The 26,002-nt window shown below is 39.8% G+C and overlaps 2 protein-coding genes across 2 annotated transcripts; one reads left to right on the forward strand and one right to left on the reverse strand.

Annotated features, from left to right (window-relative positions):
- Nucleotides 1-3,325: 3,325 nt before the first annotated feature.
- ist1 (IST1 factor associated with ESCRT-III) lies at nt 3,326-8,360 on the forward strand. The gene is made up of 10 exons (XM_086289041.1): nt 3,326-3,472; nt 4,032-4,132; nt 4,237-4,417; nt 4,495-4,582; nt 4,690-4,773; nt 4,877-4,987; nt 5,080-5,259; nt 6,082-6,183; nt 6,676-6,721; nt 7,238-8,360. The coding sequence occupies exons 2-10, from the start codon at nt 4,045-4,047 to the stop codon at nt 7,402-7,404; spliced, it is 1,047 nt and encodes a 348-aa protein (XP_086145167.1). The 5' UTR covers nt 3,326-3,472; nt 4,032-4,044; the 3' UTR covers nt 7,405-8,360.
- Nucleotides 8,361-10,567: 2,207 nt separating this feature from the next.
- pkd1l3 (polycystic kidney disease 1-like 3) lies at nt 10,568-25,446 on the reverse strand. Its single transcript, XM_086289055.1, has 23 exons — nt 25,071-25,446; nt 23,358-23,447; nt 23,234-23,259; nt 23,106-23,139; nt 22,854-22,963; nt 22,666-22,728; nt 21,858-22,016; nt 21,662-21,768; nt 21,459-21,582; nt 21,247-21,369; nt 20,024-20,243; nt 19,697-19,878; nt 19,363-19,593; nt 19,160-19,261; nt 16,197-16,375; nt 15,478-15,624; nt 15,190-15,392; nt 14,406-14,593; nt 14,077-14,209; nt 13,272-13,467; nt 12,931-13,159; nt 12,638-12,722; nt 10,568-11,494 (listed from the first exon to the last, which is right to left on the reverse strand). Exons 1-23 carry the CDS (start codon nt 25,399-25,401, stop codon nt 11,448-11,450), a joined length of 3,309 nt encoding a protein of 1,102 aa, XP_086145181.1. The 5' UTR covers nt 25,402-25,446; the 3' UTR covers nt 10,568-11,447.
- Between the last annotated feature and the right edge of the window lie 556 nt (nt 25,447-26,002).

The following is a 26,002-nucleotide window of genomic DNA, read 5'->3' on the forward strand; positions in this document are numbered from 1 at the left end:
TTATTATTGAACAACAACCATGTTCTCAATGAACCCAAAAAACTCATTAATATCAAAGCTGAATGTTTTTGGAAGTAGTTTTTAGTTTTAGCTATTTTAGGGGGATATCTGTGTGTGCAGGTGACTATTACTGTGCATAATTATTAGGCAACTTAACAAAAAACAAATATATACCCATTTCAATTATTTATTTTTACCAGTGACACCAATATAACATCTCCACATTCACAAATATACATTTCTGACATTCAAAAACAAAACAAATCAGCGACCAATATAGCCACCTTTCTTTGCAAGGACACTCAAAAGCCTGCCATCCATGGATTCTGTCAGTGTTTTGATCTGTTCACCATCAACATTGCGTGCAGCAGCAACCACAGCCTCCCAGACACTGTTCAGAGAGGTGTACTGTTTTCCCTCCTTGTAAATCTCACATTTGATGATGGACCACAGGTTCTCAATGGGGCTCAGATCAGGTGAACAAGGTGGCCATGTCATTAGTTTTTCTTCTTTTATACCCTTTCTTGCCAGCCACGCTGTGGAGTACTTGGACGCGTGTGATGGAGCATTGTCCTGCATGAAAATCATGTTTTTCTTGAAGGATGCAGACTTCTTCCTGTACCACTGCTTGAAGAAGGTGTCTTCCAGAAACTGGCAGTAGGACTGGGAGTTGAGCTTGACTCCATCCTCAACCCGAAAAGGCCCCACAAGCTCATCTTTGATGATACCAGCCCAAACCAGTACTCCACCTCCACCTTGCTGGCGTCTGAGTCGGACTGGAGCTCTCTGCCCTTTACCAATCCAGCCACGGGCCCATCCATCTGGCCCATCAAGACTCACTCTCATTTCATCAGTCCATAAACCTTATAAAAATCAGTCTTGAGATATTTCTTGGCCCAGTCTTGGTTTCAGCTTGTGTGTCTTGTTCAGTGGTGGTCGTCTTTCAGCCTTTCTTACCTTGGCCATGTCTCTGAGTATTGCACACCTTGTGCTTTTGGGCACTCCAGTGATGTTGCAGCTCTGAAATATGGCCAAACTGGTGGCAAGTGGCATCTTGGCAGCTGCACGCTTGACTTTTCTCAGTTCATGGGCAGTTATTTGGCGCCTTGGTTTTTCCACACGCTTCTTGCGACCCTGTTGACTATTTTGAATGAAACACTTGATTGTTCGATGATCACGCTTCAGAATCTTTGCAATTTTGAGACTGCTGCATCCCTCTGCAAGATATCTCACTATTTTTGACTTTTCTGAGCCTGTCAAGTCCTTCTTTTGACCCATTTTGCCAAAGGAAAGGAAGTTACCTAATAATTATGCACACCTGATATAGGGTGTTGATGTCATTAGACCACACCCCTTCTCATTACAGAGATGCACATCACCTAATATGCTTAATTGGTAGTAGGCTTTCGAGTCTATACAGCTTGGGGTAAGACAACATGCATGAAGAGGATGATGTGGACAAAATACTCATCCATCCTCATCCGCTTTGTCCGGGGCCGGGTCGCGAGGGCAGCAGCCTAAGCAAAGAGGCCCAGACCTCCCTCTCCCCAGCCACCTCCTCCAGCTTATCCGGGGGAACACCAAGGCGTTCCCAGGCCAGCCGAGAGATATAATCTCTCCATCGTGTCCTGGGTCTGCCCCGGGGCCTCCTCCCGGTGGGACATGCCTGGAACACCTCACCCAGGAGGCGCCCAGGGGGCATCCTTGTCAGATGCCCGAACCACCTCAGCTGGCTCCTTTCGATGTGGAGCAGCAGCTGCTCTACTCTGAGCCCCTCCCGGATGGCCGAACTTCTCACCCTATCTCTAAGGGAGAGGCCAGCCACCCTTCGGAGGAAGCTCATTTCTGCCGCTTGTATCCGCGATCTCGTTCTTTCGGTCACTACCCACAGCTCGTGGCCATAGGTGAGGGTAGGGACGTAGATCGACCGGTAAATTGAGAGCTTCGCTTTTACACTCAGCTCCCTCTTCACCACGACGGACCGGTGCAGCGTCCGCATTACTGCAGCTGCAGCCCCAATCCGTCTGTCGATCTCCGGCTCCCTTCTCCCATCACTCGCGAACAAGACCCCGAGATACTTGAACTCCTCCACTTGGGGCAGGAACTCATCCCCGACCCGGAGTGGGCACTCCACCCTTTTCCGGCTGAGAACCATGGCCTCAGATTTGGAGGTGCTGATCCTCATTCCCGCTGCTTCACACTCGGCTGCGAACCGTTCCAGTGCGAGCTGGAGGCCCTCACCCGATGAAGCCAACAGAACCACATCATCTGCAAAAATCAGAGATGAGATTCTGAGGCCACCAAAGCGAAAGCCCTCCGCCACTTGGCTGCGCCTAGAAATCCTGTCCATAAAAATTATGAACAGAACCGGAGACAAAGGGCAGCCCTGGCGGAGCCCATCACCCACCGGGAACGAGTCCGACTTATTGCCGGCAATGCGAACCAAGCTCTTGCAACGGTTGTATAGGGATCGAATGGCCCGTAGCAATGGGCCAGACACCCCATATTCCCGCAACACCTCCCACAGGACACCCCGAGGGACACGGTCGAATGCCTTCTCCAAGTCCACAAAACACATGTAGACTGGTTGGGCAAACTCCCATGCACCCTCAAGTATCCTGGAGAGGATAAAGAGCTGGTCCAGTGTTCCGCGACCAGGACGAAAACCGCATTGTTCCTCCTGTATCCGAGGTTCGACTAACGGACGAACTCTCCTTTCCAGCACAAAATACTCATTTGCCTAATAATTCTGCACTCCCTGTATATTGATCATTTTAATTATTAACCAATCATGTCTGTAGATTAGTCTGTGTATTTTTAACATGTTTGTAGTTGTTTCGGCTTCCCAGTTATTTATTTCATTTAAATCTATGGTACAATGTTTACTTGGATACTTAATTTTGAGGTTTATTTCATTTAATTTATGCTGTGATAAACCACAGATTTGAAACAGACTGCTTCATCTTGATAATATATTCATACCCCCTAGTCCCCAAACCCACCTTTGTCCCCCCTAATTTTATCAACTGGGTTATCCCACAATTAAATTATTTCAAGCAAAGGAAAAAAACAAACAAACATTGTAATTAGCCTCCACCTAACTTAACCTCTGTTAACTATTAACTTTTGGAGTTTTCTGTGTTAGGTAGCATTTAAACTGATTGGTTTACCCTGTACTGTGGACAGCTGCGGTATTTCTAAAATAGCATACAAACTGTTTTATTTATCTATAAGAAGAAGTATTAGGGCCATATTTAAAAAAAAAAAAAAAAAAAAAAAAAAAGGAAAAAGTAACGTCATCGGCTGACAACTGGGTCACACCTGCACCTGTGATTGACGCTCCTTTGATTCGGACAGCAACCCCGCCCCTGGGTTATTCCCCATGACGTCACTGGAGATAATCACGGAAGTGAAGTGAGCGACGAAACAAGACTCAAATAAGTTGGTGTGTGCGCTCGACTCGTATTTACAGGTAAGCTTCTGGCTTTTTTTTAACCTGTTAAACTATTTCGAAACTATCTGAATTCTTAAAGTCTTTCAGTGTATTTGACTTGGTTTTGTTGACGTTAAACGACGGAGCTAGGTCGGTAGCTAGCACAAACGATAACAGAAGACTGCTAACAAAGCAAAGGCTGTAGCTAGCAGATTTGTTCACACAAGCACCGGCTCGGGTTTTTAAAAATGAATGATTGTAATGTTAATGGATAAAACGGTACTGGACACGATAAGACGGTATCGTTTAAAGTAGCATGGTTGGCCTTCTTGTTACCTGTTCTCGGCGTCAAGCTAAAGCTAATGTTTTGAGTCGTTGGTAGTTTAATACTTTGTGTTGGTAACTAACTTATGTTTATTCCTGACCTTGTTTACGTGTGTGTTTGTGTTGTGTTTCGCGTGAATGTGCGGAGTCATTGTGTTACGATGGGTTGGTCATGCTCACATGATTGAGTGACTCACTGGATCAGAGATGGTAAGTTAGATGGGCTCCATAGGTCGTCTTCACTTATTTCCCCTCTCCTCTCTCCTGTCCAAAGGCTGTCCGTCATCATGCTGGGAGGAGGTTTCAAATCAGAGAGGCTGAGAGTCAATCTCCGACTGGTCATCAACCGACTCAAACTCCTTGAGAAAAAGAAAAGTGAGTCACTGTGCTGCTCTCCAATAGCTGAAGTGGCTCTTTATTTGTAAAGTAGTTCTAATGTTTTTTTTTCCTTTTCCCATATTGCCAAATTTAATATAAAGCTGAGCTTGCTCAGAAGGCCAGGAAAGAGATTGCAGATTACCTGTCATCAGGTAAGGATGAGCGGGCACGGATCCGTGTGGAGCACATCATCAGAGAGGACTATCTGGTTGAAGCCATGGAGATCTTAGAGCTTTACTGTGACCTGCTGTTGACTCGCTTTGGCCTCATTCAGTCCATGAAGTGAGTACTGAGCATTGTAAATTCCTTACCTTCAGTGTCCGTCCTCGTTAACACGGTTGCTGTTTATCCATTATTAGAGAACTAGATCCAGGCTTACAGGAAGCAGTGTCCACTCTCATCTGGGCAGCTCCTCGTCTGCAGTCAGAGGTGTCTGAGCTAAAAATTGTAAGTTCTATCTAAAAATTTGTCTCCAGTGATAATAAACACTTGGTATTTACATCTATTCCTTTCAAGTCAGTATTGACAATCTTGTTTCTAAAATCTTCTTTCAGGTGTCTGAACAGCTGTGTGCAAAATATAGCAAGGAGTACGGCAAGCTATGCAGGACAAACCAGATTGGCACAGTCAACGACAGGGTAATTTTTTTTCCCCAGTGACTGTCCACAAGCTTGTATAGGAATGTATGAACCTTTTGTCTAGTGTGCTCTTAGCGACATCTAATCAAATATCTGATTTCAGCTGATGCACAAACTGAGTGTTGAGGCTCCTCCCAAGATCTTGGTCGAGCGCTACTTGATAGAGATCGCAAAGAACTACAATGTCCCCTATGAACCTGACGCCATGGTCCGGGTAAGCAGCAAAGAATCTGTTGTTACTCAATGTGAAAGTTGGAAATTTTGCCCTCTGTTTGTTTATTTACCATCCGCTACTTCTCCGGATAGCCCGAGGTGTGTACTGGGGAGGAGGCAGACCTGATTGATGTCGACAATGACAGGAAGTTTGGAGGAGGAGGTGGTGGAGGATTCACAGCTCCTCTAGCTCCTGGAATCCATATGCCTATGCCCATGCCTATGGCTATGCCAATGCCAACAGCTTTCAACTATCCACCTCCCAATGGAGCTGTAAGAGTTTCCTTTTAAAGACGATGATTTAGTTGAATAATATTGTGTTGCTTTTTACTTTCTGTTACAGATTTAACGTGAACATTTCACTGATATTAAAACAAAAACACTTTTTTTAACTTTGCCTTGTAATGACATGCAGATAATGTTATGCTCATTTTCAGGATATTGCTACATGTGTATCTGGATGGAATTTTGTTTTTGGTTCTCAGAACATCTAAAGAAATTAGCAAATTGTTACTACTGGCAGTGACCCCTCAGCTTTTCATCCATTTCTGAAAGGCATAGATGGCATGGAGCATTTACAGCACTTGTTCTAAAAAAAAGTATATTTTGTTACATTTTAACAGTATGAAAAGTCCTTCACAGCTGCTTCTGACTTTTGAAGCATGTTGTTTTGAGGACAATTTAATGGCAGTAAGATCACCAGGATGAAATAGATTCTAGTTTGTTGTATTTACTCTGTATGAGAACTATACACTATATTGATAAAAGTACTGGGCTACCTACACCTATTGGAATCAATCAAGACCCATATCATGAAGCTCCTGGCACGCAGTTTTTGGGCTGATGTTAATGCCAGATGTTAGAACTCTATAGTTATTGAGTCAGCAGTCTTAGTGACTCATTTAACAGCCTGACTTGTTAACCTGGTAACATTGTATTACAGTACCTGTTCAGTGACAGTGAATGACCCATTCATTCATAAATGTTCACAAAAGGGATATGGCCCAATACTTTTGACCTTGTAGTGTAATATGTACTACCTTCCTCAAACTTGTTTGACTTTTTTCTTTTTTTTTTTTTTTTGCTTACCCCCAGGAACCGTTTCATACACCCGTTGGAACCTACAACAGCTTCCAGCCCCCCATGGGAGGAGGGCAGCCACCTCAGTTGCCCACTTCTCCCCCTACATACGAGTCTGTAAGTCTGTACGACTGAACCCTTCCCCTCCATCCATGCCCCCTTCATGTTTCCAAAGATGGACAGACGGACAGGGCAGGGAACCACTCAGGGAAGAACTGTTTATTCGGCTTGCTTACAGTTCTGCCTGTCCTCCATACTTTAACATTATTTCTCAGAGTAGGCCCAGATTCAGGTTCATCTGCACAGATGTAGGTAGCTTGAAATTGGCCAACTTTAACCTACTAACTATGACCTGATCAGCTTTTCTTAGCGGGACTGAAAGAAGCGATAACTGAGGCCCTTTACCAAAAATCATGTTTAGTGTTGCACACTAAAGGTGATGGTTTCCATTTTTCTTTTCTTTTTTGTTTTTTGGTTTGTTTTTGCATCTGCCTTTTATAAATGAAGTATTAATCAAAATCTTATTAATACTAACAAATATATGTATATATTTGTTTTTGTTTTTAAATATGGGGATGAGTTCATCACGAACACATTTGTTTGTTTCAGATTGACGACCTAACTGAAAAACCTTCTGTTCCTTCCCAGGGCATAGGTGAGTTCTGTCAACAATCAGCAGCACTTAAATGATGAGAGGGGAATAGTTTGTTTTCTTATTGTCAGCGAATCAACTGAAATAACTATAACCCACATTGTGCCAGTTAGTCTTGAATAGCATTTAAATCTTTTAACTCTACCCACATGAAATAATTTTTTAAAACATTTCATATATATACGTAACTCTTTGACAAAATTATCTTGTAATTTATTGTGCAAATTGAGCATTATTAGCATGCCAGTGTGCTTGTTGGAAGCAGATTTGCTGCTTTGATGTGTATTTGCTGCAGAAGGATGGTGAGGCTCATACTAATGAAAGCAAAGGTTACAGAGTGCAGCTCACAGGTGGGGGAGGTCTGTGGAACAGACCTCGTTTGTTTATTTATTTTAATCTGTCTTGTTTGCAGTAGATTTTAACAAGGTGGGAAAATAAAGTAGGGTAGGACTTAAGTTATCCTTAAAATGCTCACCTGCCAAACATTTTCCTAAATAATTAATGCCTGTTACTCTCCAGGTCCCGCTCCTTCGGCTCAGATTTATGACAACAACGCTCTTCCAGAACTCCCATCTGTTCCTGACACACTCCCAACATCCTCCTTGGGCAGAAGCAACACCACCTCGGATGACATTGACTTTGATGATTTGACGCGGCGCTTTGAGGAGCTGAAGAAGAAGACCTAAATGCTTTAACCTGATATACATAAACAGGCCTGTGTCACCTACACAGCTCAGAACAGGAAATAGGAATTGTTCAAGGCTCTGAATCAGATTTGGGTAGCTCTCCTCCCTCTTTCTTGGTGAAGTAATTTTACACAAATATTAAACATACATGTAATCTATTACCTCATTTATATAGCTGTGACCAGCTAATGAGAGAGAGTACTTTTTAGCGCCACATGTTTTCATTTCTTCTATTTGGCACGTTGGATAAAATCTTAAACAATCATGCGGGTATTCACCCCTTCTCGCTCCTTATTTAAAATCGCACTGAAGTTTAACCTTTTCCATTTGTCTGTGTGGTAATTAATATGTTCACATTTAGATCTTAAGTGTTGATTTTTCTGAAGGTTTTGGGTTTGATTGATATTTATAGTACATGCCTTTATTCTACTTTGGACACACTGTCGCTGTGATCTTTGCCACTGTGTCGCTCAGTCCCGTCTCAGACCAGTTTGACAGGTATAGCGGGCTGCGCCACCTCTGTGGCGAACAAGCTTTTACGCATTAAAATCACCATTTAGTTTCCAAAGTGAGGCTCCAACAGTAGTGAGGTTTTTCTCAGCTGTACCGGGACACATAGAAGCCATATTTTCAGTGTGTTACGCAGTTTTTCTCACTGTGGGATTGTTAAATACTCATTATTACCGAGGTTCTCAAACTTCAAGGTGTATTTGTATCAGAAAAATAGTATGGTTTCAAACCTTTTCCGTTTGAGGGCGATGGGACACAGATGTAAAATGACAACATGTATGGAAATCTGTAATTTAATACACTTACAGCAATATAGGTAGACTTATGTACATGAATGATTTAACTGTATAGGAAAAGGAGTTTGGCAACCGGGAGTTGTTCAATATTTGACAAATCTGTTTTATATACACTATCTCCAAATAAAGTTTTCTTTTTGCCCTTTTGAATTTCAGTTTTACAAAATACCTGCACTTTTTTTATGACTGAACAAACAAATTTGCAATTAAAATCCTGGCAGGCGAAAGCAGCCAGCCAGCAAACTGATTTGATTAGATGTAAAGTTTGAGAGCAGAGGAAAAAGTTCGTGCCATTGTGATCTTGTGCATGGGTCTTGTACTGTATGTTCACCACTCCATTTGCCTTACCTTTCACCTCTCATCTGAGGCCTTGCCAGTCTGTTTTAGGATTAAGCATCTGTTATCCACCAAGACTGGACACATAATGCGTTTTTCAGTTTCTAATTGACCTTATTTGCGTTACACTCCACAGATTCTGAGTTTTAATTTGCTTGATAGATTAAAAAAAATCTGTACAGGCATTAGAGGTAGATGTTTCTAATTATTGTAATAAGTGTAGTGAGAGGTTTTTGTTATTGTTCCTGTAACCTGACTACACCGGGCTCTGCTTGCATGGCAAATAGACGGTGGCCTTGAATAATATGACTCAGCGCTTTGAAAAGCTTCCCCACTGGGTTATACGTGCAGTTAATTAATAGTTTTACATGAGCTGGGAAAAAACGGAGAGATAATTAACCCTACAGAACTGTGATCTGCTCACTGTCTTTTCTATGTTCGATTGTTCTTTCATGTTAAACTTTAAGACACAAAATAGTGTCTTGTTGCAAAAAATAGTTCCCCTCCCCCCAAACAATGTATACTACAATAACAATTTAATAAAAGACTATTTGGAACTGGAAAGCTTGTAAGGTCTGCACATAATTTTCCATCAGTTTTTCTTTTTAAAAACAACCTGTAATGCTCAATGGTAACCAGCAGAGGTCGCTAATATTAAGGGAAAGCTCTGAAAGGGAAATAATTTTTTCAATTATGTAAAACATACTGTGATTTAAGTTAATATGAAACTAACCTCTTTACATAATGGATCCTTTCAGTTATCGCAACATAGTCTTGCATCAAGTCATAGTTGACTCATTTTCTGTTTGACACTTGTGATCAATACAGGTGTGAGTTAAGAGCGGCTCAATCATGTGAAAACTCATCCTGTTAAGTTTTAGTGATCATTTGGCTTTGGACAGTCTCCTCTTTGTTCTTTCTTTGAGTTTCTAAAAGTAGGATGAGAGGCAGAGCCTTCAGGTATCAGGCCTCACTCCAGCTCTCAGTTTGGATTTGGGAGAGAGATTAGGCTTAAAATTTTACTTTTTCCTAAAGCTCATGTTTTCTCTTTCATAGTTTGTTTTATCTGTGTCTCCCTATCATCTCCTTTTTTCCTTTTCTCTTTTCCCTCCCTGAGCCTGGTTATCCTGGATGTTTCTTCCTGTTGAAAGGGAGTTCTTCCTCCCCACTGTTGCCTAGTCCTAATTATAGGCTTGTTGTTGGTTTTCTATCTAATATTGTAGGATCTTTACTTTACAATATAAAATGCCTTGAGGTTGCTGTAGTTTTGAATTGGTATGAGATGAATTTCTTGAGTCTTGTAGTCTGTGGTCACACCGTTTTACACACTTGTGATAATATTTGTGTTTTTCTGTGTGATTGAGCCGACTGTTTTTTAAACTGGTGTCCAAAAAAGACTCGAGAGTTCTGTTTCCAAGGGTTGGGATGCTGTTGAGATGAGTAGATCCCAACAAACTAAATGCGGGAGTGTGTTTGTAAATAGTAAGTGGACTGCTTCTTATATAGCACTTCACAATTCACACTCTGACGAACGCATCAGAAGCAACCTGGGGGTCAATGTTTTGGCCCACGATACTTTGGCATGTAGACTGGAGCAGCCAGCCACTGAACTCCCAACCTTTAGTGGACAATCTGCTCCACCTCCTGAGCCTCAGCCAGGGAAAATGTGGATGAACGTGTGTGGGAAGTACTAAAGCTGGGAGGTAGTTAATTTCTTTTTTTAATATTGAACTTATAAAATCATACATACAAAATTTGCAAGAGGTTTAGCAGTAATCATGCAAAGGTCTCAAATACCACCTTTTGGTTCCGCTTTCCAGGGTAATCTGGTGTGATAGTCTTTGTGCACTGATTATTTTACTAATGCAATGACTGTTAATTGTTATGTAAGCTGCTGGTCATCTCTGGGATTCACTAGGGATGCATACACAGATCAGCACATCTCTTTTTGACCTGAGTTCAATTTTATAAATCATTTAAACATTAAACATCAACTAAGCAACTGCAGATTTTACCAGAGAGCTGTTTATTGAAATTCACACATATAATACTACTGTATGACACCAGTGAATAAATAGTTTAAATCATTTGTGATTAAGCACAGAAGATCTAAGACAGGACAATCAGCTGTCTGAAGAACAGCTTGTATTCCCAAACCAAAAGCACAAACTTGAATGAGATCTGTTACATAAGCCTTTTAAACTGAGGACTGAATGAATCTCAAAGATGCAGCCAAGAGTGATAAAGAGGCATGAAACACACTTTCAGAATCAATTACAGTGACAGGAGTAAAATGAAAAATGTAATCAATTAATCATTAGCTCCCAGATGGGCAGCAACATAAAAGCACCTTCGCACTATTTCACACAACTTCATTTACAACTATTAACCATTAGAATCATAGGGAAGCATTTAAACAGAAAGCTGTGTTAAAGTTACTTTGCAGGTTTTTTTCTGTTGAAATTTCTCTTCTATTTCTCCTGGATCACTACTTTATTGGATAAAAGACAGCTTTTTTCACACTCGATGATAATAGTTCTTAACGTGTTTACATATGTCTGAATCTGTATATGTGTTTTGCACTAGCATTAAATGAATGTATCAACTGTTTTTTTAAAAAGGAAAAAAAATCTCTTTTTCTCATACGTAATCCTGGTGAATTTCACATACAAGAACAGTTATTTAATTGCCCATTATTATGACTCACAACTTCAAAAAGATTCTCATAGGCACTGGAACCTCTGTACACATACAAAACACCATGACGTGTAATGCAACTCTATATCCAGAAAGTAAAACTTACAATAAGTGCAAAAGATTTCCTAAGAAGCGGGGGGGCGGGGCATGTGTCGCAGCTGTGCATGTCAGAGGAGTCAGCTCATGTCGTCAAATGCAGTAACCTCACATTGTGTCCCTGCCGCTGTACTGTCTGCACTTTTCCTGTTGCTCTGTTAAATGGAGAAGACACAACTGTAAGACTCAAAGCACTTATCTTAAGCTCCGCAAAGGGTACATGGATACACAGATGCACGAGAGAAAGGTAACAGGAAAAGAAAAGGGTCAGTCCTTTATCGCAGTCAACAAAATTTTGGGTGTGTGTGATCTGCATGATTACATCAGAGCTCTCGGCAGCCAAGCTGAAAAAAGGGGAAAAGGCTTCCTTGGTCTGCTTCGTGAAATATGAATGAGACGGTTGCAGTAAATCTTTCCTGTGTGTTGAATAATATTTAGACACTATCTCAGGTTAATATGAATCCATATAATCTTTGCATGTTGGTAAATAAATTCTTCTAATTTGAAATATGAATGATTATTTTTACATGTACACGCAAAATAGGTTCATCCAACCTGTTTCATTTTCTGTGAATTAATGAAAACTTCATATTTTTTGATTTTAGGACAGCCTGGTGACCACCTATCTGACCCATTGTCCTCTGACAGGAGCTACAGGCCACAGGAATCATAATGCCAAGGCCATTTGGACTCTAAGTCAGTGCAAACATGTAAAATGAAATCAGTCCACCACAATTTTGCTTTTTGCAACAAATGCATCCTTGTTGCATCTACTAATTTTTATATATATTCATGAATCTAATTGTTTACATTCAGTTGTATAAGACTGATACATACACAGATGCATAGTGTTATAGTGGACAATATGTTAAGAACTTTAATGCACTAAACAATAGCAGCTCTCCTAACATCATTATATTTTAGTACGGTGACAATAAGGCTTTCTAATTTTTTTTATTTTAAAAAAAGTACTCCAAAAAGAAAAGATACTGATTATACGCTGCTGAGAAAAACGTCACAAGTAGCACAAAGAGGTCATTAAAGAGAGTAACAAAAGTGACTTGTTATTACTAATACTACTAATGATTATTATCAAAGAAAAATTTTTTTATTTAATTTTAATATCTATAGTAAATATCTATAAAATATTATAAAAATATTTATAAAAGAGAAAAAATGGGTACTTTTTTGTAAATATAAAAAAATTATTCAACAAAAACATCACATCACAGTATATACTTAAAGCTTTGCACTGACCTGTTCTGGCTGCACAGAGACTACAGAACAAGTTTTCTTACCTAACAGGACTTGCTCAACTTCTTCACTCTCGTCTACAGCTACAGGTTTGAGCAGCAGGGCGAAAATCACAGCAACGCCTATCACCTGTGAGAAAAAGCAGACCGCACAAGAAACGAATAGTGTTGCATACACGTTTGCAGAAATTTCAAAAACAGAAACAAACTATAACATTCTGTAGAAACCCAAGTATCTTCAAATACATACATCATCTCAGAGTGTGACATGCAGGAAACACTTCAGATTATCAGCCAAGCGAATTGACTTTAAAAAAAAAAGGATTTATTTTACCCACCTTTAGAGGCTGCAGAATAAAGATGCTTTCGAAAAGGGAGAGGCCCAGAGACATGACCCACTTGATGGACTTCTCCTTGCCGTACTGAAAGCCATACAACAAGGTGAAGAAAGTTGAAATGCCGCTGATGGACAGCAACAGGAACCAGCCTACAAACACAAACCACCATGGCAGCCAACAGCCCAGGATGGTCGTTGCCTTCTTCTTTGGCTTCTTCGCAGGAGGTGGGCTGGGTTGGGACGAGATGGACAGAAAAAACACACGCATGACGTACCAGTTCAGTATAATAGCACAAATAGCTCTGCAAATATTTTTGTCTCACTGGCAGTTGGAGTACTGACCAGTAGGCCAAGTGGCTGCTGAAGACCATCTCAGTCTTGTGAACCAGTGCGTTGGTGTAGTTGAGGGCCTGCTGGTACTGGCCTAGAGTCGCAAAGTATCTGAAATCCAGTTTCTCCAGGCACATCAGGAGATGACAGAGACTAGCTAGGAGAAACTTGCTGCAGTACACCAAGTGATGGTCGCTCTCACTCTCTCCTGAGAAAGATTTATATTCAAACATATACATAAGAAGGTAGTTACATTTCTCTTGAAGTTACCTCTTTCTGAGAAGAAAGGTAACACTACTGTCACACTACACAAGGCAGAAAAGTGCTGCTGCTTGGCCCGATCAGACAGAGGAGAAGTTATTTGCCTAAAACTCAATTTGAATAGAAAGAAATAGGTCCTAGCAGTGTGCTACATGGAAATCTTTAAAAGACACGTCTGATGGTATTGATGTTTTTTTCCTGACAACATAAAAAAAAAAGAAAATAAGCCTTAAATACAAGCGTCATGTTTCTCAGCACTGTTGTTTCTTTGAGATAGGTCTTTGAGATAGTTTTTAGATTGTTTGAAATAACTGTTGATGGGGTGAGAGCAAGGAAATAAGCGTTCACTAGCCGTCTTATTGGTTCTTCTCAGTTAGAGTAGCAACAAACTGCTGTATTCATAAGCTTATGCATCTTATGTACTCTTTTATTAGTTTAAGATCACTAATAGTATGTTGCTTATGTGTATTCATGTTAATTTGAGTATATTATAAACATTTTATCTGTCTCTTTTTTCTTTCTTTTGCTGAGATTAAAGTGAATGAAATAAAACTACCTTGCATGTGCTGAATTAATTCATTCAACCTGTCCAAGGCCGAGAAGAGATCAACAACGGACTCCAGTCTGTGCATCTCTAACATCTTGTTTCTTGGGCTCTTGCTCGCCAAAGAAATGATCTGCTCTACATCCTGTTGCAGGGAAGAACAACAAGTACTAAATTATACATGAGCGGTGCACTGTTTCACTGCATAGATAAGTATGTAATAGTAAAGGAGAAACCAGAGCTACACGGACTATGACATGGACTATATTCAAAAAACATCTCAGGCTTGCAGGTTCTGTGATGAGTACGGGTCATCTGACAAATATAAACATGTAACGCACCCTCAGCACAGTCGGTATGTTGAGTATGGGGGGTTTCACGTTCTCCTCAGGGTCAGCTTTTTTAGATTTTGGAACTATGCGAGGTTTGATGCTTCGAAAGATTGTGATGATGAGGATGTTGATTGGGAACATGAGGAGACCGCACTGCACGCCCACCATGAGGTCCTGCCAGGTCATCTTTATTGAACCTGGACAGACACAACAAAGGACACGGTGATGATGATGTGAAGCAACTAATACAGCTCCAGCTAATAACACCCAAATAAACAGCTGCAAACAGTAATGCAATGTTTTACTGCAGGGTTCTTTCTCAGTTGATTTTAACAGAAAGCTGTGTGCGACTGTTTGCTCTCTGACCTCGTGGAATCAACTTTACATTATTTCAGTTTGAATATTGAATATCTATCCATACAATAGAAAGGTGTGACTAAAGGTCACATCAACAGAAGATCCAAGTGCAGAATGTAAAAACTCAATAACACGTAGATCTGCTAAGAAAACACCAGTTTTAACAGTGTTTGGCCAGGTGGAGTTAGTAAGGTTCTGAGTTTGGTGCACATCTGGATGCAAATGTGTTGTAGGTAATTATTAAGAACCAGTCATGTTCACCTTCGGCATGCAGCCTTGCTCCTAGATACAATCGCTTGTGAGCAGTAATCCTTATCCAAACACTGCTAATATTAGCACAAAGAGCAGGTTCCCCTCCTGAATTAAACTTTGTTGTTTGATGCTAAGAAACAGATGTAATCAGTAATCAAACAATAATCTAAGACTTTGTAATCACCAATTGAAAAGAGTACTGTTGAGTTTGGATCCACAGGGATGTTCCAGAAGGCGATGTTGATGGCCATGGTACAGAGCAGAAGGCACATGCAGCAAGAAACCCTCTGGGCACGTGTGAACGGGCTGCGTGAGGGAGGATCCACGATGGACACCCAGATGTGTTCGTCTCTAAAACCAGTCGATGTCCTGGTCTGGAAAATGTTCCTGAGAGAGGACGGAGAATAAATAATCACTTAATTTAAGCGATGTGATGAGCAATTTATTTTCAGCAGTGTAAAGGGACTCTAACCTGAAGCTGGCAACCTCGTTGACTTTTGCAGCATTGAAGGTTTTTTTGGTCATGCCGTCTCCGCGCTCAGAACTCAGCCAGCATTCACAAAAGAAGTGCCACATGTGTCGCGTTTGGAGGTCCTGTACAGTCATTTTGTTTATGTACCTTTAAAGAAAAAATATACAGAAATGAAAGATGACACATTTAACATTTACCTAAGGAATTAAAATCATGGAAATAAAAAGCAACATTGCAAACTAGGAGCACCAAAACAGAAAAAAAAGAATTCAGTTATTTAACTCGCCATACCATGTGAAAGAAACACTCACCAGACGTCATTAGTAGAACCCAAATCTATATATTCATAGCCACACTGTAAATCATACCTTGCTTTATCATCTATTTTACTCTAAATAGAGTCACAGTTAACAAAATGAGCATTATATTGCATTAAAGGAGACTTGAAACGAATAAATAAACCCATCAGGAAGGTATTTAAAGGCATTTTTAAGCACCTTAATGCACTAGTCCCTTTTGACTAGTCCCTTACCTGTATAATACCAAATCAATCCAAGTATAAAAAAAACACACAGCTGTCTGTGTAGTATAGTAGTCTTTAAATAGTTGCCAACTTTTCAACACGTATGAGAGAAAACATTCTCATTTCTGATGAAAAGCACTTCATCCTGATCTGACGTAACGCCAAACGATCTACTTTTTGCTGCTCATGTCCTTACCACGATGGATGACCTCCAGAGTTGTCGTGCTGCAGCCTGATGGTCTGCACTTCACCCAGTGGGAAGGGTGTGGTCAGCACGAAATAATCAACAGATCCTCTCTCAAACACTGGCTTCTCTGGGTCTGTGAGAGTGTGTACGTTACTCTCTGCTTCTGAGCCAATCAGCTTCACTGTGACCTGCGGGAGAGCACAGCGTACCGGTGAAGTGACCCAGACTGTATATACAGGGAGTGCAGAATTATTAGGCAAATGAGTATTTTGTCCACATCATCCTCTTCATGCATGTTGTCTTACTGCAAGCTGTATAGGCTCGAAAGCCTACTACCAATTAAGCATATTAGGTGATGTGCGTCTCTGTAATGAGAAGGGGTGTGGTCTAATGACATCAACACCCTATATCAGGTGTGCATAATTATTAGGCAACGTCCTCGAACAATCAAGCGTTTCATTCAAAATAGTTAACAGGGTCGCAAGAAGCGTGTGGAAAAACCAAGGCGCAAAATAACTGCCCATGAACTGAGAAAAGTCAAGCGTGCAGCTGCCAAGATGCCACTTGCCACCAGTTTGGCCATATTTCAGAGCTGCAACATCACTGGAGTGCCCAAAAGCACAAGGTGTGCAATACTCAGAGACATGGCCAAGGTAAGAAAGGCTGAAAGACGACCACCACTGAACAAGACACACAAGCTGAAACGTCAAGACTGGGCCAAGAAATATCTCAAGACTGGTTTTTCTAAGGTTTTATGGACTGATGAAATGAGAGTGAGTCTTGATGGGCCAGATGGATGGGCCCGTGGCTGGATTGGTAAAGGGCAGAGAGCTCCAGTCCGACTCAGACGCCAGCAAGGTGGATGTGGAGTACTGGTTTGGGCTGGTATCATCAAAGATGAGCTTGTGGGGCCTTTTCGGGTTGAGGATGGAGCCAAGCTCAACTCCCAGTCCTACTGCCAGTTTCTGGAAGACACCTTCTTCAAGCAGTGGTACAGGAAGAAGTCTGCATCCTTCAAGAAAAACATGATTTTCATGCAGGACAATGCTCCATCACACGCGTCCAAGTACTCCACAGCGTGGCTGGCAAGAAAGGGTATAAAAGAAGAAAAACTAATGACATGGCCTCCTTGTTCACCTGATCTGAACCCCATTGAGAACCTGTGGTCCATCATCAAATGTGAGATTTACAAGGAGGGAAAACAGTACACCTCTCTGAACAGTGTCTGGGAGGCTGTGGTTGCTGCTGCACGCAATGTTGATGGTGAACAGATCAAAACACTGACAGAATCCATGGATGGCAGGCTCTTGAGTGTCCTTGCAAAGAAAGGTGGCTATATTGGTCGCTGATTTGTTTTTGTTTTGTTTTTGAATGTCAGAAATGTATATTTGTGAATGTGGAGATGTTATATTGGTTTCACTGGTAAAAATAAATAATTGAAATGGGTATATATTTGTTTTTTGTTAAGTTGCCTAATAATTATGCACAGTAATAGTCACCTGCACACACAGATATCCCCCTAAAATAGCTAAAACTAAAAACAAACTAAAAACTACTTCCAAAAACATTCAGCTTTGATATTAATGAGTTTTTTGGGTTCATTGAGAACATGGTTGTTGTTCAATAATAAAATTATTCCTCAAAAATACAACTTGCCTAATAATTCTGCACTCCCTGTACTTGAAGGACCGCACTATTTTTGGCCTTGTGCAACAAACTGTGAAGACTTGACATAACCGGTGACCGAGGTTTCTAGAGGGATTTCATATGTAATTTCAAACCGGCTTCCATTAATTTAAGTACCTTCCCTCTTCTTGTAGATATAATATTAGTGCTTGACAAAATAATGTTAGGAAAACACAAGTTAACAATATTCTTTGACATGTAGTCCTTAGGAATTTCTTTCATACTTCTTCATTTATAGTTATTATAGTATTGTTGTTATAGTGAGTGACTCTGTCAACCTATCCAGTAATCCAGTGTCAGTGGGAAGTTGTGAGTTGGCTGTAAAATAGTCTTATTCATTAAAGACAGGTATGTCATCCTGTCTGAAAACAACACTAAGATGCCTGTCTGAGCGTTGAATCGGGTTTGTTTTCTGTAATCATCTCTTATCCGCAGTGATTGTGGTTTATAGTCTTCTACATGTAGTAAAATTTAAATGAGCCTATCCTTTAGGGAGGCGCCCATATTTACATAGTCCTTTTTCCGATGGCCGTGTTTGCTTCTTGTTTGCCTAAATGGAGCTTTTTTTTTCTTTTTAACAAATATATTGACTTGTTTTAAATGTAAATGTTCTTTATCAACTAAATTCCCACTATAAACTGAACTGAATCCACTGCCTGTCTGTAAGGTAGTGATTGTCAGTGCTGCATGATACTGCAAATTTTGGTATCAATCTGAAACCGTGTAAATACAGGGCCAGTATTGTGAAGATCGACACTTTGCAGGGGAAAGCAATGGGTCATGATGTATCAGATGAGTCATCATCAATTTGCAAATTCTAAACACATTTTAATGACCACTAAAAACTGTGATTTGTACTTTTCACAAAACTTAGTTAATGCAACAAAGCAATGCTTCTCAGCTTTTTGTGTATTTTGAAACTGCGACCTGGAATGTTGATGTGTCTCTAAAGCTATATTGTGCCATCAGCTACAAATAAAGACGTGACCATCAACACGAAAGGCTTCAGAGATTTTTAATAGAGCATGTTTGAGGTATATTTTTCATTAAAAGAATATTTAACACAGTTCAGTGGACTACATACTGAACTTAGAGGATACAAGCAAAGTATCAATCCTATTGTGATAGTATCAATAATACTAATACCAGCACTTGTATTAGTATTATTGATACTAAGCGCCTTGAGATGACTGTTGTTGTGATTTGGCACTATATAAATAAAACTGAGTTGAAATGATATTTTGATTGATCTGCCCATCTCTGCTGTCAGTGGAAAAAAGACTTACATTGGCACTGGTCCCAGCATTTCTGCGGCGTCCAGTTTGGATGCCGATCAGGTAGCTGTACTGTGCAGCTGGGTGATTGTCCTCCAAGAGTGTCATCTTTCTCTGATGGTTCAAAAACGTACAACATTGTGATGTTAAATAACATGAAAATATACATGCAAAAAAAGGCTGGATTTATGAAAACTGGCGGGAGACAGGCTGACCCTTGTGCGTGCCCTCCGGTCAGCATAGCAGGCCCACAGCAGTGTCATCAGGTAGAGTCCGAAAAATGCACACAGCAGGGCCAGCACCACATAGTTCTGATTCACAGTGGCAAACAGCTCTGCAGTGCGGGATATGTCGACGTAGTTTGGCATCACAAAGAAGGAGCTCCCAAAGATAGTGAGGTGATTACAGAGACACTGCGTTCGGTGTGGAGTGCTTTCTTTCCCCACCTGAGGAAAAACACAACACATGACTGACTGGTACTCACCTATGCTAGAATATTATAGTGCATGCAGAGCCAAATGATCAGATTTTATCCAGGGGAAAACATACCATACAGCCTTCAGTGCGCCATTCCTTTGCGTCTGTGTTCCAGTACAGGCACTTGCTCATAAAAGTGGTGATCTTCAGGTTCATGTCTGGCTGCCATTCAGAATCAGAAACTCTTGTATCAATATACCAAATCCCAGGAGTCTTTTGTAACATCTCTGGTGTTATCATCCAGCGAAATCCCTCTAAAGCAAAAAAGCAAAACCCCCCGAAAACAAAACTTAAATATACTGCATAAATAAGTGTTTTTGCTATGATCAGTACATATAAATAATACCAGAGCGAGGTGTGGCCATTCTAGTGACCTAATTTGACTTTGCTGACAGCTACCTGTGCGGTTCAGTACAGTTCTGTTGCTGTAGTTTGTGTTATTAGGAGGCAACCCATGAGACAAGAGGAGAACCAGTGACACATTCACATTGGGCTCCACGCCGAAGAAGATCGTCACATTAGGGTCTGAGACATTGAGTGTAGTCACCGATTTTGAGTTTTTCTCTAACACGACAGTAGTGTTGATCAGAGCTGCAGCATTTGGACGAGCCAAAAAGATCTGGTGAAAGGAAGGAAAGAATTTGTGGCATGAAGAAAAACATCTTATTTCAGTCTGGGTTTTAAAATTAAATATTCAGATGTTTTTGTTTTAAAGCAAGCTTCCTAGTATTAACCGACCCATCTTGATTCATATTTAATCGGTTATTTACTAGTTACATATTAGAAACGATTAAAACTATAAACCAGGCATCACTGAAAGCTTTACTGTACTTACACCTCCATTCTTCTAACTGTAGCTACACTAAGAATGTAAAAGTCACCTCCTGTGACAACTGACATTTGAAACAATTAGCAAATGAAGGAACTGCTGGTAATCCTTATTCAAAAATTAAATAAAACAAAAAAGTAAAACTATGACCTTAAATCATGTTATTTTAGTAAAGATAATTGACACTAATCACGATGTTTAAACAGTTAATTATTAACGTCATGTTATTGATGCATACGCATATAATTGATCTCATCTAAGTAATTGTGCCTTTGTGCTTCCAGTAGGTTATTGTGCACTTTCATACCTCCCGGTACTGATATTTTCAAAACTGACAATAAAACAAGATTTGCGATTAGATTTTTTTTCTTAATTTTTCTATAGCTGTGATGTCACTTTTGTAATTGCGTTGGGTGTGTTGACTGTGCGGAGAAATTTGATATTGGCAGGTGTGTTGGCAAAGAGGAGTTCAGGAAGACAGCATGTTTGGAGTACACTGAGGATGAAGGCTTGAAAAACAGTATGTAAGTTAAATGACTAAACATTATGAATTTTTGGACTTTGTATGTGATTATTTTGAACCGTTTTTATGTTGTTTGTTTTGTTTTGTGGCTTCATTGTCTGCGTAAGCATCTCAGCATGTTTATTATGTTTTGTCTAATTGTGTATTTATTTTTGTTTTTCTGTCTTTTTCTACTACAACTGCAAGACACTGCAATGTCAAAATGTCCACTGTATAATGAATAATGTCGACTGAGCTGTTCTCATACAGTAAGCAGTAAGTTGGCTGTACCTCCACCATCTCTGTCAGGTTTGCCACCTTAATGTCCTGCGTTCCATCACTAAGTGAAAGGCTGCACACACTCCCTGTTATGTTGTCTTCAGATCGATAGGGATTTTCATTGAACGTAGTCATCTAATAGTGACAAATGCTCAGTTAAACAGGCTGTGGATGTCAGCAAAGATAAAAACACTAATGATGATAACACACACACATACTCAGACCTGAGAGATGATGTTGTTGTACTTATTAAGCACTGGTCCAAGCACTGAATTTGAAGGGAGCTTAGCGGAACTGCCAACTTTTTCTGAACCCAGCACTGAATTGCCAATGTCAGCAGGTTTTTGTCTGATGGAGGGGAAAATTAATTTTATATGTAAAAGTTTTTAAAGCAGAGGCAAGTGACATTTTAAAGCAAAATACCCACGTTCTCTGATGAATGGTGCCCATTGGGTATTGCATGACAAATTCGTTCTCTCCTGATAGCAGGTTAGCAACTTTCGCAAAAATCGTAAAGACATCTCCAAACAAATCCTGGAGAAGAAAAAACATCATTCCAGTGTGAGAGCTGAAACAATAACAGAGACATTTATGTTGCTGGTGATGTAGTTACGTGAACTTACTTTAGGGTTTGGGTTGTTTTCATGATCGCATTTTTTCAGTGACAGACTCAGGATGGCACTGCTGCAGTTGAGGATGTGATTGAGTGTCTCGGTGTTGTTCAAAGCAAATGAGGTGTTCAGTAACGCAACACTTTTCAACAAATTACTCACGAATGCTTTCTTTTGGAAGAAAAAGGAGGGAGAATTTAGCACAGCATGAATATAAAAACATGAGAATAAAACAGTAATGATGACAATATGGGCATATCAATGGAAATGTAGCAGCTCACAGAGCTGGAGGGAATTTGGGTGGAAAACCTGATAAGATATTTTATTACACCTCACCAAAAATCTCACTATGAAGGTAACCCTCTCACTTGCTGGAGAAATTGTGGAAATACAAATGCAAATCACTATCATATTTTCTGGGACTGTCATGTTATTAAAACTTATTGGAAGGGAATACATGCAAAAATACAAGAGACATTTGGAAGATATTTACCTTTGAAGACTAGAGGAAATATAAGTTATATTAATGGAAACAGAAACACACTCCCTACATGCCTTTTTTTTCCTTTGTATTTTTTATTTATTTTTCTGTTTTGCTTCTTTTTCTTTTTTCTTTCTTTTCTTTCTTCTTCTTTCATTCTTTTTGTATCGATATTTTAGTTGTTTAAATACAGAAAAAGGGAGGAGGATGTAGTAACAAATTGCTAAAGTTGATGGTATGGTACAGTGATTCCTAAATGTCAATTAAAAAAAACAACAGTACAAAACTAAAAACAGTAATGATGAAAGTGTTCTTGCTTTCGTAAATAAAGGTACCCACCCCGTTGCTATTTGTCGGTTCCCCTGGTGTCACGTCCATCGTATTTAGTACTCTGTCTGCATCCTGTCTCAGAAACAAGGGACAGCTTTTAACTCTGGGGTGCTTTTTTATAAAAAAAAAAAATTGTAATTCAAAGCTCCTCATAATTTATAAAAAAAAATGTTGATATGTAAAATGATTTGTCTCACCTTGAGAAATACGTTAATGTTTGAGGTACGCAAAGCTGTTTCAAGGATTGTTTGGATCTTTTGATCGTCAAGGTTTTGAATTAAATCTGAAAGTAGACCCCTTTTGTGCCCTGGAATCAAAGAGTATGTGATGTTTAACAAGGTCCAGTAAAAAAAAGAAAAGAAAAGGGAAAAAATAAGCGATACAACACTAGATTTATGTCATTTAGGGTGTTGAATAAGAAGACACAAATAAAGTGCATTCTAACTTACGAAGTTTGGTTGCATGGCTGGAAATTTCGGTACACTACAAAGAAAACATGAACAAGGTGGACAATATGAAAGCTGAGTCTTAGAGGCTTGCATGGCTTATTACTGCCTGTGAAATTTATTTGTCTTACCTTTGTGTTTGAGGGAGACTGTAAACCTTTAAAACACAAAGTTATGTTATGAATGAAAGAGCACAAATGAAGAATGAAAACAAATCTGGTTAGGTTAAAGCTCGGATCAGAAAGCTTCACGTACTGTGGGTGCAGAGGAAGCCTCTTTTCTTTTTACAGTCAGACGTTACGAGCTGGAGAGGATTCAGCTTCATGTATGTGCATGAGGTGTTTTCTGTTGAAAAGAAATGGCATTAGGAAAGGTTAGTTTTTGAGACAAAGGTTTAACAACGAGACAACAACTAACAGGGCTGCAACTGTCAATACACGGTTAATTATTTACAAATCAATAATCTATAGGTAAAATGTAAACAGATGATCCCAGAAGCCACATAAAGCCATGTGTAAAGTCTTCTCATTTCTTGCTTTATGTAATTAAAAACACACATTTGAATGATCATAACACAGGTGGATGGAGCAGATTTTCCTTTTTGATCCTGGTAGTGTTGTGGGAATCTTATGAGGCAAACATCTCATCGTAGAGATAATCCTTCAGGTACGGAAACTTATTTCTGCCACCATAAGTTAAAATTTTGTATTATTATCTAAACATTTTGACCTAATAACTTGAAATTTCAAGCTGTTTTCTCAACGCTTGAGAAACACAAAAAGTTTTCTTTGTTACAGATGTGGAAACAAATTTCCATATTCTGGAGACATGGGTGTAAAGCATAAAATATATAATCAAGGAGAAGAGTTATCAGCACAGGTGTTCATTTAGTTTTGAAGGATTTCATTTCACAGAGATTTCCTTATACCTTCATTCCTTGTCTACATCTACTTTCACTTCTAGACAAGAGAATATGCGCTCTCCCACAGCTGGACAATATGCAACCAGGCTATCCTCGAACCCTCTGCAGAAGACCTGCGGTTAGCTCATCGAGCTTTATTCAGGCTCTACCAAGCCTGACTCGTCTCACCCTCCAAAGCAGGCCTCGCATAAAGACGCAAAGTAAAAAAAACCTTAACCTAATCCCTCACAGGAAGCAAATAGTGTTGGAAATCTTATTGGGTAATTTATTTATTGTGATCTGCAAGTTTGTCTTATTTTATGACATGAATCTTCTTTAAAAAGCAAAACAAAACAAAGCATTTACACACCCAAGGGAACATATTCAAAAATATTTAAATTCAATTGGTGCTGGTGACATGACAAAAATTCAAATGAAACCCAGCCTTTTCTCAGCACACAAACGTCATCAACCTCTCTTACATTTATGTCAATTTATTGTAATGTATAATTATTTCTTCTTAACGATATAGTGACCTGAACTTACTTTCAGGTCCTGGTTGATTTGAAAATGGCAGTATTTCAGTGAGAGACTCATGATGACACTGCCACAGTTAGTGAAGAGATTTGAGGGTTGTTTAAAGCAAACAAGACATTCAGTCTCTTTTTTAAGATTATTTTTATGGCATTTTGATTTTTTAGATAGTGGAGCAGTGAAGACAGACAGGGAAGTTGAGTGAGAGAGAGAAGGACTTACTTGCTCACAGAGTGGGCTAAACTGACAATCGACATTCAGTATCTTATTGCTTGCCAACAAAACTATTGTGATTAAACCATTAGCAACCCCCCCCCCTCCAAAAAACCCCCCCAAAAACCAAAAAAACCCAAAGCACTGGTGATTGATCAATTCAAACAGACAAGTATTACTTTTTTCTTTTCTTCTTTCCCAACGTCTGTCAGACATGCCTTCACTTGAAAACTCACAGGCCACAAAAGCACAATAACCTGTGCAACAGAAAATAAAATTACGGCACCAAAATGCATGTTGTGTTTGTGTATTTTACTTACTATCGGTGGATTTCCAGTTATCCTCTCCAACTGTCTTTTCAAGCCACCATGTGTGATTGAAGTTGGTGTTCCAGTCTTGAGTTATGTTGTCCAAGAAGATTTTGGTTGGGTTGTTCATCACCTTCAGGAGCTCTCCTCCTTGCTTTTCACAGCTGCTCCTAGCCTGGGAATAGGTTTTCGGTTCTCCAACAAACTCGAAACATACATTTCTGAAAACAAATTCACAGTTTGCCGTGAAGTTGTTTCCTGGACAGTTCTCGGTTCTTTCAGCTACACACAGAAATCCAGCTGAAATCCACACAAAGACAGCTGTCCGGAGTACCGTATCCATTGTTATTGTTCTGTGGAGAGCACGAGCGCTTAGTGCTGCTCGAACTGTGGCTGGAACAGATACTGAGCAAGGTCACTTCAATCCATCACATGAAAATCAGAGAGCTTTCTCCAGAGAAACCCTGCATATGTTCTTAATACATTAGGAAAATCACCCGAGACACTCAAACAAGATGCAAACTGAAGGAATCACTCGGTGTCATTAAAGGCCAGTCAGGCTGACCTTCTAAGAGTAAGGACAATTCCATTGTTTGATTTGCAGTTAACAGTAAAAACACTTTATTCCATTACAATGACATTTTCCCCCCAAAATAATTCTTGAATCAACGCTTGCCTGTCTTCGTGTTGACTTTTTGTGAGAAGCATCTTCTTATTAGTCGTTTGCATTTTCTTTTCTTTCTTTGTCTTCTTTTTGCTTTAGCTGTCCATTGTTATGATCCCTGTAGTCTACTGTTGTTCAGTATTACCCTGTTGTTACCAGAAGTTATGAAGTTTCATTCTCATATGCACAGTGGAGATAAACACAATGGTTTACAATGTACAGTGAAATTCTTATTTTGTCAGTCTCCCTTCACACAAAACAATTATAGCATTCTAATAAA

This window comes from Aulonocara sp. 'chitande type north' Nkhata Bay, linkage group LG1 (assembly GCF_057382095.1).
Source record: "Aulonocara sp. 'chitande type north' Nkhata Bay isolate Kocher_YH1m ecotype deep benthic linkage group LG1, A_spYH_male_GT1.1, whole genome shotgun sequence".
Lineage (NCBI taxonomy): Eukaryota > Metazoa > Chordata > Actinopteri > Cichliformes > Cichlidae > Aulonocara > Aulonocara sp. 'chitande type north' Nkhata Bay.

Excerpts from the sequence above, each read along its gene's own strand:
- ist1 (XM_086289041.1), top strand. The coding sequence starts at position 4,045 with ATGCTGGGAGGAGGTTTCAAATCAGAGAGGCTGAGAGTCAATCTCCGA. Across the intron at positions 4,774-4,876 it reads TTGGCACAGTCAACGACAGG|CTGATGCACAAACTGAGTGT; the intron begins GTAATTTTTTTT and ends ATCTGATTTCAG. Across the intron at positions 6,722-7,237 it reads TGTTCCTTCCCAGGGCATAG|GTCCCGCTCCTTCGGCTCAG; the intron begins GTGAGTTCTGTC and ends GTTACTCTCCAG.
- pkd1l3 (XM_086289055.1), bottom strand. The coding sequence starts at position 25,401 with ATGGATACGGTACTCCGGACAGCTGTCTTTGTGTGGATTTCAGCTGGA. Across the intron at positions 19,879-20,023 it reads AACTGTACTGAACCGCACAG|AGGGATTTCGCTGGATGATA; the intron begins GTAGCTGTCAGC and ends TTTTTGCTTTAG. Across the intron at positions 15,625-16,196 it reads TCTGGAGGTCATCCATCGTG|GTACATAAACAAAATGACTG; the intron begins GTAAGGACATGA and ends TTTTCTTTAAAG.